Here is a 14,651-nt window from a genome sequence, read left to right as displayed (position 1 = left end):
CCAGACTGCAGCTCTTCAATTCAATTAATTATTGATCGTCTCATCATCTGCACGCGCTGCTAACTGCCTCGGATCAAAGGCACAGAGTATGTGTGCGTTCTAGGTTTCCGTCCCTCTGACAGCACGTCAAATGGAGGAAGACAGAGGTAATTTACCCGTCATAATTATGCATGAGTGCGCTCATGAAAACAAAGATGTTTTTAATGTTGTCTGAGGCATAGTCTCCATTCATACACTTGGGCACACAATAATTTTCCATCCCAAACTGCTCCAAAACTCCTCTCAGGCAGAACAGCTGAACGTTGTAAACAGCGTTTGAACTCACTGAGTGCTAAAGGCTCATTCGGACGAGACTGGTTCAGCCTGAGGAGGTTATTGAGGTAAAAGTGTTTCATAGACGAAATACGTGTTTCAACACCCTTAGCAGCCACTCTTAGCAACATAAACTGATATTGTTCACTGAAGCTTACTGTATTATGTAGAACTAGAGAGTATTGTGAGTTTATTACCTGCATTCAGATTTAACATTTTCCTTCAGGTCAGTCCTATGTTCATAATAAAAAATCTGTTCAAATGTCCGATGTATTTATCTTGTCTTTTTAACAATTAAGGGGTTTTCCATGACTGACAGCGCTAGTCAAAGCATTTGTCAGTTGCGTCTTGTTCCGTGTTCACAACAATTCAGTCTTTTCAATGTAAAAGTCTTCGCTACTGACTGACACACTCATAAAGACAGTCTTTGCTGCCATCTAATGGTGTAATAATGTAACTTCTGTTGCTGTTCAAGGTCAGGGACTATTTTTCCGGCGGAAGGAAGGCTTTTAATAAAAGTTTACATCATGAAAGTTGAATTGATACATATTTTTAGCTTTAATATTTGTATTGTGTGGTAACCGTTTTAAAGTTAAAAAAGACAGTATTTATTCAAAATAGAAATATTTTCAGTCTTCAACTAGTCTTTACAATCACTTTTTTAATCAAACACATCCTTACTGAATAAAAGTATTAATTTCTTTAAAAAAAAAAAAAAATTACTGACCCCAAACTTTTGAATGGTAGTGTATATTTTTACAAAAGATTTTTATTTAAATAAATGCTGTTCTTTTTTTTTTCTTTTTATTAATACTTTTTATTATTTATTAAAAAGTATCACAGGTTCCAAAAAAATATTAAGCAGCACAACTGTTTCCAACGTTGATGATAATAAATCATCATATTAGAATGATTTCTGAAGGATCATGTGACACTGAAGACTGGAGTAATGATGCTGAAAACTCAGCTTTGATCACAGGAATACATTACATTTTAAAGTATGTTAAAGAAGACAGACATTTAAAAAAAAAAAAAAAATGTAATAATGCTTCACAATATTACTGTTTTTTCTGTTTTTTGATCAAATAAATGCAGGCTTGATGAGCAGAAGATACTTCTCACAAACATTAAAAATAGTAGTGTCCAAACTTTTGACAGGTACTGTATTTAGAAATGTAATGTCCTGTAATGGCAAAGCTGAATTTTTCAGTCTTCGGTGTCACATGAGCCTTAAAAAAATATGCTGATTTGCTGCTCAAGACACATTTAACATTGTTGAAAATAGTTGTTCTGCTTAATATTTTTGTAGAAACGTTTTTCATGATTCTTTGACTAAAAGGAACTTTATTTAAAAATTTAAAAAATACTTTTTCGTAATAAAGTCTTTACTGACACTATTGAATTTTATGTGTCCTTGCTGAAAATTAATAATTTCTGTAAAACAAAAACAACAAAAATCTTACTGACCTCAACATTTTGAACACACATATCTTCACTATAGATTTAGACCTTGAAGCAACTAGCTAGGTTCTTCATTCAAGGTTGGTAGGCTCAAGTACTGCTGTGAAGTAAAAAAATTACCTCAACTCATTCGTAGTGTCTAATCACAGACCGACTGTTTTCTCGCTCTCTTCTCTCCGACGGCGAAGTGACACACACCCGCCTCCTCTCATTTTCGCTCCGGTTGAATGGTGTTTGTATTGCGAATAATTTTAGCCATTCCCGCAGGTTTCGCGCTCACACCAAAAGCGCGCGCAACACTTCTCTATAATTGGCGCGCACAAAATGCTTAAGTCTCGAACAGCTTCACAAGTATCAAAACGAGTGACTTACTGCGCTTTAAAAGGCCAAATACACACAAAATTATGTCAAAATGCCCGTCTTGGTGAGTATTCAGGTAAACATTTTGGAACGTTAGTTGAAAGCTAATGCATGTTGTGTAACAGTATATTGGGTCCGTGCATAAACTCTTAAAATGACAGTAGCCTAATATTCCTGCTGCTGTCCGTCATGTTAATCAAAGAACAAAAGACAAATAACTCTCTGCTCTTGACTGCAAGGTTTATAACTTTATTTGTAAACATTAATCTGTAATTAAATTTTACAATGAAGACTATCCTGTGTTATTTTATACGTGATTCATTTCTGTATTTCTTACCTGAATAACCTGTTAGAATAAAGAGTGTTTCAGTTGGGTCTATCAATCACATTTATTTGTACCCTTGTTTGCAACTTATTTGTTCTTATTTTATTACTTTATCACCTTTATTTTTTTGTGAAAATAAAACTGTTGAAGATTTGATTTTTGTTTGCATATGCTGTCAATTGTAATCGGTGCATCTCTAATGACAATACAAAGACATCAGTCCATTGGTACAAACCAAAACAGTTTATTAGGAAACATCAGTCAGAGCACATTCCCCCAGAATTCTCAGTGGTGGTAGAGAGCAGCTTTACAGAAGAGTGAAAACTGACCAGGACAAGCTGGCCACAGTACGTGCTCGACAAATGACTCGCTCGGCAACTCCCAACCCTGAAAATGCTTTCGAAAAATATTTTCCTGGAACAAAAACATATTCATGCATGCTGTGGGTTGAGAAGACTGAGAGGCTGTGCTGTTAACGGATGAGAGGCAGGAAGGGAGAGGGTACAGTGAGGGCCTGAGCCAAGTGCTTCTGCCCGTATAAACAAAACTACACATTCACATGAGTGATTTACGAAGACTTCTTCTGCTTTTTCTTCTCTGCCTCCTCCTCTTTCTCCTTCTCTATTTCGGCGACCAGCGTCTCGATCTCTTTGGACTCCAGAATCTATGAAAGGAGAGGGGGGGGGAGGTGCAACAAATGTGTCATGTGACTGATTACTGAGACAGTTCCAACATTAAATGGATGACAAGAATGCTGCATCAAGACAACTCTAAACAGATGAATATACAAAAGAAAATCATAAATCAAATGTACTACCTTTAGGGGCTGGTTTCTCTGGATCACAGCCAGCTCGATGTTCTTGCCCCCGGATTGCACAACCTGTGCAAGAACACATCATATACAATTGCCTCAGCAAACATGTTACATCCTGTCAACTTCATGATATGAGAGTCTGTTTGGCACGCATGCAACTATGGTAATGTGGTGTTTACCTCTAGTAAGGCTTTGATGGCCAGTTTGATGGCATCGTTATCACTCGCGATGGCTTCGTCTGTGTAGTTTTTTTCCAAAAACTCCCTCACCGTCTTCGCGCTGCGCCCAATAGCGTTTGCCTGACAGCACAGGTGAGAAGAAGGTCAATACAGCCGTAAAATGGGTCACATCTGAACAATGTGGAAACAAACTGCTCCCACTTTACCTTCCATGCATGGTATGTTCCAGAGGGGTCCGTCTGATATAGACGTGGAGTCCCGTCATAGTCGAAGCCAACAATGAGAGCCGAGATACCAAAGGGACGGCGTCCGTTGCTTTGAGTGTAGCGCTGTTGCACAAGAAAAACACAATGAATACTGTTAGCAAAATATCCAAAAGAGTGAGTTACTGTAACAGTGCAATTAAACTCTGTACATTCATTCTTTTCTTACCCTAGGGCTGCATGATTAATCAAAATAAAACTGAAATCATGTGATATGGCTTAGTGTGATTATCAAGTGTTGGGGTAACACATTACAAGTAACTTGAGTTACGTAATCCGATTACTTTTTCAAGTAACGAGTAAAATAATGCATTACTTTTTCAACGTACAACAAAATATCTAAGTTACTTTTACACATTATTGACTGACAGCTCTCCTGTCTCTATGTTGAGAGAAATGAAGTGCAGAGGTGTTGTGTGCGCTGTGTGAACATGATGGGGATTGTAGTTCTAGACTAAATCTGAGCACGAAAACATTCAGTATTCCTCAAAATGAATAAAAACAGTGAAATGCAATCTCAGAATTTTAGACAAACCTGTAAAAATTAACTATATTAAATTACATAAATATCTTTATGTATTTAATTTCATGCATTCTGATTTATTTACCCTGTTAAAGAGTTGTATTATCATGCCAAACATGGCCAAAGTTTCAAAACACGAGTTGGACGTATGACGAGTATTTCTGTGCCAAATACACTCCTTCTGAATTTCGGAAAGTTTTTTTTAGAGTATGGCCCTTTATCACGTCATAATTCCTTGTATAGGCACTTCTCCCTGACAAGCGTGCACACACACATCACCCAGAGCAAGAGCACGCCCATCAACGCGCTTCGTTCGGGTTAAAGAAGTCAAGAGATTTTTCAACAATGTCACTGAAGGAGTGTGTTATTGGTTGTGAGGGAAAGATTACCTTTTTCAGCTTCCCAAAGAACCCAGCGTTAAGGGAACAGTGGATAAAGTTTGTTTTTCCGGGGCAGCAACAGTTGTGCACGTATGTTTGTTTGTTCCCGGGATTTCGGTGATGAATACTTTGTAAACAAGTCCCAGTTCGACACTGGATTTGCAGATCGCAGGTGGTGAGTAAAGCTGCATCAGATGTCTGTGTTTTGTTGGCAGTCGGCGCGCAAGTGCATAACATGTAAACAACACAAACGTTTTTGTTCCTTTTATTTATAATGATGTCACAGCTAACGGACGCTCTCTACGCAGAAGCTGCGCGCACTCGTGACTCTCCGCCCACAGCACTGACGACAGGCACGCCTCCAGATCGCTGCTTTTTTCGGAAAGACTTGGTTTAACGTATCTATCCTTTATAAATATGACAAAACTAAAGACTTGTCGGAGATATGAAGAATGCAATACTTGTTGATTTGTTGTTAAAAAAAAACAAGCAAGCCCGCCAGGTAAGAAAAAGTAACGCAATTAGTTACCTTTTTAGGAAGTAACACAATGTTGGAGTGCATTACTTTTAAAAGTAACTTTCCCCAACACTGATTATCAAATTGCAAAGGCTGTGATTTAAATAAATATATGAAGCGTGGCACTGCGTTATTTTACACGCAAACACCTCAAAACAGCTGTTTCAACAAAAGAAAAGCTTTAAGGACTTCATTGTGGTTTCTGCCAGAACAAAAGCTTGATGGTTTAACGTTTGAAAATGAATAAATTAAGACATCCATATTCGTATTTTAGCATTAGAATGTTAGTATTGTGATTTTACAGTTAAAATTGTTTTTCTAAAATACTTATTTTACAGTGAAATATTACAATAGTAATATTCACTATTTTATTCAATATTTTTACATAAATAAAATTATTATTATTATTATTATGTGCAGCCCTACAAACAAAAACAGCAAACCTGGAAAAAAAAAAAAAAATCTCAATCACAATTTTTATCATGAAAAAAAAAAAAAAAAAAAAAATTGCATTTATATTTTTCCTAAATCATGCAGCCGTAGTCTCAGCCTCAGGCATCACGCTCACAGATCGTCAGCTGAACATCTGATGCATAAGGCACACAAAATGGGAAACACTTCGGGAGTTTCAAAGTCGTCATCTGATTGGTTGAATTCTACAGGATTTCCGGGAGACGTTCGTGTCGCGTTCTTTAACGCTCCGCCTGGAAACAAAGCCATCGTGACGCCAAACCCCCTCATGAAGAACAACACCATTGTGTTTACAACTGTGACGGTGAGCACTTACCAGGATCAACATAACGCTGGATTTTCAAAAGTATGTGAAGTTCGCGGCTCCATTGTTGCAGTAAACTTACACAATGTTCTTGAATGAATAATTATTGGATGCATGCCGGTCTGTTATCATAGGAACATCGACTTTACATTTTCACGCCCCTAAACATGACGTGGAGCAAAACAAACTGTGATTGGTTGCTTTGCACGGTCCTTGACCAATGAAAGCTGCGATAGAGTAATGCAGCCATAACCGCCTCTCACATCGTTCCAAAACCTGTATGACTTTCTTCTGCAGAACACAAAAGAAGGTATTCTGAAGAAAGCTGGTGTCCAAACAACACTGGACCCCACTGACTTTCACCGAGGCATTTTTCAATCTTCTATTGTGTTTCATAAGAAGAAAGTCAGTCATACAGGTCTGGAACAACATAAGGTTGAGTAAATGACATTAGTGTGCATTTCTGAGTGAACTACCCCATTAAATGGCGTGTATGTCAGCTGGAGTGAGTGACGTCACCTGTTTGAGTGTGGCGATATAGCGGGTGATGTACTCCACAGTAACCGGGTCCTCCACTGTGAGTCTGTGGCTCTGGCACTCTACTCTCGCTCTGTTGATGACAATCCTGGCATCTGCCGTCAGACCTGGACCGCACAGAAACAAACATTTAATCATGCTAAGATCACCTGTATGAACTGTAGAGTCCATATTATAAACTTTTAAACACCACCTATTCTGTCAAGTCAATGGTTTTTCAATTATCTAGTGGCACCAATTAAAAGGGTCAAAACACAACAAGTTAGTCACCATTCACTCCCAGTGCATCTTTTTCCATACAATGAAAGTGAATGGTGACTGACAAGCATCATGACAGAACTATCGCTTCATGGCATTGAATATACACACAGTGCAGGGTGTAGAAGAATGAATTTTACCTGCGAAGGCCATGCACACATGCTCATCTAGAGCGCATATCTTCCTGACTGTCCTCTCCTCCTGAAGTTTTGCCACGGACTTCTTCTCAACACCCAGGACAACAATATCCTTCCCCCTGATTCCAACCTTAGATGTACAAAAATATTTCACAGTTAGTTCAAAACACAGATTTTAATCCTAAACTATGGGCACAGCGCCCTCTACCGGAATATGTGGCAATCACACAGTCTTGAGAATGAAACTACATGAATCATGCAGTTACAGCAGACGAAAAATAAAACGTAATACCAAACATAAACGATTAAAATGGCATTCAGTTGTTTAGGGATCTTTTAACAGTCGTGACGCTTGAAACGCATCTAGTAAAGTCATTTGCTGGAGCTGCAACTTCATTGATTAGTCGGCAAAATTTTTAAAACCCATATTATTTTACGATTTTTTAGTAGTAGTGTAATAGTGCAGTATTTGAAATGCATTTACACAGACATGTGATCAAAATAAAGCGAATCAAATAATATATCTAGTCTATCTAATATATGTTTAATGTCAGGATAGCTCATGCTAATATTAGCCGCAACATGCAAGTCACGCTTACCTGTAACACATCAATAAAAAGCTACTAAATAAGCGAACACCCCAGCTACTTTAAAGCAGTCTTAATCAATCACAGTGTTTACTCCTTTATCCAGTACTTGTTTGCAATAATCATCTATCACTACATTTTGAGTGTATATTCGTGTAGCCGCTAGCCACCGTGCTAACGCTGCGGCTCAAATATAAGCATATAAACACTCACAGCTGTGGAGCCCTTCTTTACTGCTTCCTGAGCATATTCCACCTGAAACAAGTGACCATCGGGAGAGAAAACTGTTATAGCTCTGTCATATCTAGCTGCCATTTCTGCACACTAGACGCAAAAGCACGAATTAGGGTGAAATAGTTGCCTCTGACTTTCGACTAGCAGCACAGGAGGTTTCGAAATTGATTTGCGCATGCGCAACAACAGCGCGCGTTGAATGACGGGACTTGTAATCCTCACTGCAAGGAACTCGTGTGATTTCTTTAATAGCATCCCGTTTTTCTCCCCGTTTTGTATAAATTATTAGATTTCTATTAACGTTTATTTATTTATTTAATCATGATGTGTTTTGTAAAACTACACATATGTACTCATATTTAGTGTACTGTAGCAATGAATTGTAATTTCTGTATTTTCTCTATCAAATGTGTACAAATTTGTAAAATTTTTTTTTTTTTAAAGTCTGAAATAAGACATTTCTTTATCAGGACACTGGCGTTCTCCTGCAAATTAACAGATTATATGTATATTTCAAATAAAAAGTCAATATGTTTGAATTTCTGTTTCTTTGTTTTGCATTATGTAAAAATTACAAATATTATATTTGAGCAGTGCCATTTCAGAAGTCTAGATATTTTAGTTTTTATTTTTTCAACATATGTTTATTATTTATTAAAATATATACAGTAATAATAATTTATTGTGTGTGTATATATATATATATACACACACACAAATAATTATTACTGTATATATTTTAATAAATACAATAAATTATTATTACTGTATATATATATATATATATATATATATACACACAAACCCGATTCCAAAAAAGTTGGGACACTGTACAAATTGTGAATAAAAAAGGAATGCAATGATGTGGAAGTTTCAAATTTCAATATTTTATTCAGAATACAACATAGATGACATGTCAAATGTTTAAACTGAGAAAATGTATAATTTTAAGGGGAAAATAAGTTGATTTTAAATTTCATGGCATCAACACATCTCAAAAAAGTTGGGACAAGGCCATGTTTACCACTGTGTGGCATCCCCTCTTCTTTTTATAACAGTCTGCAAACGTCTGGGGACTGAGGAGACAAGTTGCTCAAGTTTAGGAATAGGAATGTTGTCCCATTCTTGTCTAATACAGGCTTCTAGTTCCTCAACTGTCTTAGGTCTTCTTTGTCGCATCTTCCTCTTTATGATGTGCCAAATGTTTTCTATGGGTGAAAGATCTGGACTGCAGGCTGGCCATTTCAGTACCCGGATCCTTCTTCTACGCAGCCATGATGCTGATATTGATGCAGAATGTGGTCTGGCATTGTCATGTTGGAAAATGCAAGGACTACCCTGAAAGAGATGACGTCTGGATGGGAGCATATGTTGTTCTAGAACTTGGATATACCTTTCAGCATTGATGGTGCCTTTCCAGATGTGTAAGCTGCCCATGCCACACGCACTCATGCAACCCCATACCATCAGAGATGAAGGCTTCTGAACTGAGCGCTGATAACAACTTGGGTTGTCCTTGTCTCTTTAGTCCGGATGACATGGCGTCCCAGTTTTCCAAAAAGAACTTCAAATTTTGATTCGTCTGACCACAGAACAGTTTTCCACTTTGCCACAGTCCATTTTAAATGAACCTTGGCCCAGAGAAAATGCCTGCGCTTCTGGATCATGTTTAGATATGGCTTCTTTTTTGACCTATAGAGTTTTAGCCGGCAACGAACTCCTTTCTGATATTGCTCCACTATTTTTTGCTGCAGCATTGGGGGAATTGGTGATCCTCTGCCCATCTTGACTTCTGAGAGACACTGCCACTCTGAGAGGCTCTTTTTATACCCAATCATGTTGCCAATTGACCTAATAAGTTGCAAATTGGTCCTCCAGCTGTTCCTTATATGTACATTTAACTTTTCCGGCGTCTTATTGCTACCTGTCCCAACTTTTTTGGAATGTGTAGCTCTCATGAAATCCAAAATGAGCCAATATTTGGCATGACATTTCAAAATGTCTCACTTTCAACATTTGATATGTTATCTATATTCTATTGTGAATAAAATATAAGTTTATGAGATTTGTAAATTATTGCATTCCTTTTTTATTCACAATTTGTACAGTGTCCCAACTTTTTTGGAATCAGGTTTGTATATATATATATATATACACACACACAGTAATAATTATTTATTGCATTACTGTTTTTGACTGTATTTTTATCAATAAATGCTACCTTTTACTTAATAAAAAATACTATTCTGCAGGGACTGAAGTGTTTATTTAATTTTTCAAATAAAAAGTCAATATGTTTGAATTTCTGTTTCTTTGTTCTGCATTATGTAAAAAATATGATTATTATATTGTCTTTTAAATACATATTTGAGCAGAGCCAGCTTAAACTAATTCTAAAGACATTTTAGAAGTCTAGAATGTTTTTAAAGTTATTTTTTCAACATATGTTTGCCAGAAGAAGCTGAAAAATCTGATTGAGACAGTATGCTGCCATGTCCACTCCAGAGCTATTCAGTCAGTCGATTTAACTGTGATATCATACAAGTCCTCAGCAGTTTTGAACAAATGAAGACAGCAAGACGTCTTTGAGAAGTACCTCTACAAGCATCTACCAACACTTTCATGCTTCTACTTCAAAGGCCATTTTGGTGCCACCAAACCTCTCATCAATGCTTCATCAAGAGCACGGTAAACCTGCAGAGAACAGGCCACAAGTCTCCCGTACCTTATTAAAAATGTCCTTTTAATTAAATTCAACAAATAAGAATACATTAAACTAAATATGATGCATCCGGGAATAGAGGGGTTTGTGTTCCGAGACCATGGAGCAGTGTTCAAAGAGACAGAAATGCCCACCCACCAGTATTCCTTAGCTGTGTATTCCCTCAAACCAAGCTAATGAGGACCTTCTGTAGTGCTCACAACCTCAGCATTTCTTACGGGAGTCACCTGTGTGGGACACAAGAGCTCTCTGAGCAAGTGTGACCCAGCTAATAACATATTAGCACTGTTCTGAAGTAAACCAGGTTGCGGGAGCTATAAACATATGGAAAAGTGCACTGGTGTGTGTCTGTTCAGAATGATTTTTCTTATGTTTTCTGGGTGTTCTGTTACTAATAAGGTACTATGATTTCCGCGATGCAGAAAACGCGGACAGAATCGCGGAATCCAGTCATGAAAATGGAATTTACTGTATAACGCGGAATGTTGAATTTGTCAAATTTTTGATGAATATATAAAAAGCAGGTCGGTGCACTTAAATCAAATCATGATATACTAGTGTCTGTGAATATTAAACCGCAAAAAGACTATTTAAATATGAATCTTGCATGTTCAGTGTCTGTGTGAATGAATGGCACAGACGCGCGTTTTCATTTACCACACACACACTGAAGCACGCGTGACGCTCGCGGTGTTTTCAGCCTCTGCCGCCTCTCTATATGAGCACATGAATGCATGAACTTCATCTCCAGAGCCGCTCTGAGAGTCACTTCATGAGGATTTTACCATTTCATTTGAGAAAAACTATTGTCGTATCATAAACCCACAGCAAACCGTCAAAATAAAAGTTTGGTTTAACTTAAAGAAATTGTGACAGAAATATATTACTTTTGTACAGTAGAATTTAGCTACGTCTCAATGTAATAATAATACTAACACATAATAATAATAATTATAAATTATAATTGAGGAATAATCACAATTTTTCTTCCATGTTTTAATTTTAAACTTTTAATAAATTGTTGTTAAATTGTATAAGTTTCATTATTTCACTTAATTTGACATGCTTTTTGATTACAAAAAATTAAATTTAACCATTAAAATGGAGTCCAAAAAAGTTAAAATGGGAAAAGAAAATAGAATCAAGAAAAATTAAAATGGAAAAAAAAGGAATTTGGAAAAAGTTAAACCAGAATCTGGGAAAAAAATCGAACAGATTTCATAGGGCCCTAAAAATCTGCTACTGTGTTTACACGTGTTGCTCAGTCTGTAACTTAAATTAGTCATTATTTTTAATTTCATTTTTTTTATGTAATGCAAATTGTTTCCTTTATTTTTTTTTAAGTTTAGAAAAAAAACATTTTCTCTGCACAACAACATTTTTTGCGGTGCTGAACAATTTCAGGAGGTCAGTCGCAAAGGAAAAGTTCTTAAGTTTTGCAGGTAGAAAGTACCCAATTACAACTGCTTGACCTTGACCTCAGTTAGAAACACTGAAGTGAAGTCTTTTTTCATTTCTGATCCACTCTAGATCAGTCAGTTTTGTTCACAGACTGAGCTGGGATCATCATCATTAGCAATCAGCTTCATCTCTGGCTCTGTAATTAGCTGATTAATAAAAATTAACCTTCAAAGTTCATTAATATCACACCATAATTAATCTTGATGTCCTGGTTTAAAAATGCGCCAAACTCTTTTTTCATTTCCATGAATTGGCAGTGGTAAAATGTTCATAAAGATAATTGGCTCATGAGATTTCATACACTGCAGATAATCATGAGCAGCCTCCGTTGGAATGCATTACAGAATCTCTTGAGAAAACTATTCTTAAAGGGACAGTTCATCCTTAAAACACCACAAATGGTCATTTACTCACTCTTATGAATTTCTTTGTCACAGAAGGAAATAATTATTGCAGAATGTCCAAGCTGCTTTTCCTAATCTGACTTTATTCTATGGAAGAGAGGCATTATGAACATTCCTCAAAACATCTTCTTATTTGTGTTCAACAGAAGAAATAAAGTCATGCATGTTTGGACTGAACTAACTATACCTTTGATGGCCTAACTATATCTTTAAGAGCTATAGTTATACCCTCTATGTTTTATATTAGCAATATTACACGAGTAGCAGTGCGACATGGCTGTATATCATCACGGCTGTGATTTGAGTGCCGTAGGTAATAACAGCGTGCTGATATACAGCCATATCGCACGGCTACGAGTGTGATATTGTGTTTATACAACAGTTCAACGGCACGAGTGTGTAAACAAATAAGAAACAACAACGGAGTGTCTTTAAAACCCTCTTTTGTGCAAGCCTCCTTTACTAATTATAAAACGTCACTTTAGAACTAGTAATGAAGAAACATTGAGTCGCTTCATTGAAACTTGTTGTATTTTGTAGAGTATTATGGTATTATGAGAGATAGATCGACTAAACGAGTGTATTACCTGCATCTGATATAGCGTTCATTTTTCAGGTCAATGTCCATAATATTATATCCATTATAAAAAATCTGTTTGAATGTCCGCTGAGGAAAGCGATATCTTTGTCTTTGTCCTTTTAAATGTTAAGGGGATTTCCTATGACAGTGAATCCGTGTATCATTCATTCAGTCATTTTTTTACTTAATATTGAAAATAGAAAATAGCCATAGAGTTAGCCATAGGTGAATTTATGTCTACACAGAAGAGGCTCTGCCTCAGTATGGTTTATGTCAAGCCATTCGTTAGTCTGGTTGTTTGGTGAGAAAAAGATTAAATGTAGTTGCAATAAACTTGTTAAGAATCCGCACAACTGCAGCTGAGGAGGACGATTATTCTGCTGTGTGGAACTGAAGAAGAACTGATGACTGCACGACTTGATCTTTGGCTGACCAATCAGACGAAAGGGGCGTTTCATTCCCACCCACATGTAAATATCGAATATTCCAGCTGTTTATTAATTTTTCCACCCCTGAACGAAAAACGAAAAACTGAGCTGAATTCTTGTTTTTTCCCCCATTTTTTTAAATGAAAAAAAGAAAAAGAAGCCATTTGCTCAATTTTTAATAAAAAACAACTGAACGAATGATACACGAATGACAGCACTAAAACAACTTCCTTGTTCTGACTCACTCATAAAGAGAGTCTTTGCCGCCATCTAATGGCGTAATCATGTAACTTTCACTGATACTATTGACGGACCCTTTCCAAATACGGGATATTATTATTTATATAAAACAATATTTCTTGAACAATATTTCTTTAACAACAATAGCCATTATAAAAGACATAAACACAAGCAAATAAAAAACACAAGCAAACAATTCAGTCAAACGTACAAAAGTAGCGCTTTAATACAGGATTTAAGTTAAATTTGGCCTAACTATAAAGTTATGAAACTTAATTTTCCCCTTAAACCAAATTGTTTTGCTCTGGAACAAGTAATAGATTAATAAAACCAAAGATTGCCCGTTTGATATACCCCCAAATTAATCTCATGTTTAACCAGTATCTACATAAGAGCTAGCGGCAAATTCCCAAAGGACTGGCCGAGATGAAGCTGTTCTCTGCGGGTAGACGACCGCTGACGGCCTGGAGCTCACATCTGAGAAAGCGTCTAAACAAAACAAAATAACAATTGTAAAATAGGTGCAATGTGTATATATATGAGTCACATATTTGGGGTGTAAAAAACTACATTCTTGCCTTAAAAAACTCTTAAAGCTACATTTCATGGCATAACAACAGCAGTATTTATAAAAAAAAAATATGATGGATTTGCTCACCCGCCATGACAGTGTGATAAAAACGGTGAAACGGTTCCAGTGCTGATACTGGGGGAATATTGCACGGCTTTCAGCCAATCAGATTCAAGAACCAGAAAGAACTGTTGTATAAATAGTTAAATATATGTATATATGTATATATATATATATATATATATATATATATATATATATACAGGGTTGGGGAGTAACGGAATACATGTAACGGCGTTACGTAATCAGGATACAAAAATCCAGTAACTTTAATTTGTTACAGTTACGTAAAAAAACGTAGTAATCAGATTACAGTTACATTTTGAAAAAAGGGGGAATACTATCAGGATTACAGTGTTTTCATTTAAAACTAAATAAATCATTATTTTGCCATAACAACACTATATTAAGCCCTGCTTGATTATACAGTATTTCCTGGTTCTGTTGCCAGTGATGACTCACGTGAGCCACCCGCTGGTGCATGCGCAAATAACACCCGTCTACAATCTCCTCAGATGCAGAT

The 14,651-nt window shown here is 36.5% G+C and overlaps 1 protein-coding gene across 1 annotated transcript; it reads right to left on the bottom strand.

Annotated features, from left to right (window-relative positions):
- Positions 1-2,686: 2,686 nt before the first annotated feature.
- psma8 (proteasome 20S subunit alpha 8) lies at positions 2,687-7,899 on the bottom strand. The gene is made up of 7 exons (XM_051875311.1): positions 7,642-7,899; positions 6,845-6,971; positions 6,429-6,553; positions 3,658-3,780; positions 3,452-3,571; positions 3,276-3,338; positions 2,687-3,122 (listed from the first exon to the last, which is right to left on the bottom strand). The coding sequence occupies exons 1-7, from the start codon at positions 7,741-7,743 to the stop codon at positions 3,027-3,029; spliced, it is 756 nt and encodes a 251-aa protein (XP_051731271.1). The 5' UTR covers positions 7,744-7,899; the 3' UTR covers positions 2,687-3,026.
- Between the last annotated feature and the right edge of the window lie 6,752 nt (positions 7,900-14,651).

Source organism: Ctenopharyngodon idella, chromosome 20 (assembly GCF_019924925.1).
Source record: "Ctenopharyngodon idella isolate HZGC_01 chromosome 20, HZGC01, whole genome shotgun sequence".
Classification (NCBI taxonomy): domain Eukaryota; kingdom Metazoa; phylum Chordata; class Actinopteri; order Cypriniformes; family Xenocyprididae; genus Ctenopharyngodon; species Ctenopharyngodon idella.
This window is presented reverse-complemented; position numbering and strand designations above follow the sequence as displayed.

Bases quoted from the DNA above. Each gene is read 5' to 3' on its own strand.
- psma8 (XM_051875311.1), bottom strand. From the start codon at position 7,743: ATGGCAGCTAGATATGACAGAGCTATAACAGTTTTCTCTCCCGATGGT. The intron at 6,972-7,641 runs GTGAGTGTTTAT...TGTACATCTAAG, and splicing joins TAAAGAAGGGCTCCACAGCT to GTTGGAATCAGGGGGAAGGA. The intron at 3,781-6,428 runs GTGACGTCACTC...CTTGTGCAACAG, and splicing joins ATATCGCCACACTCAAACAG to CGCTACACTCAAAGCAACGG.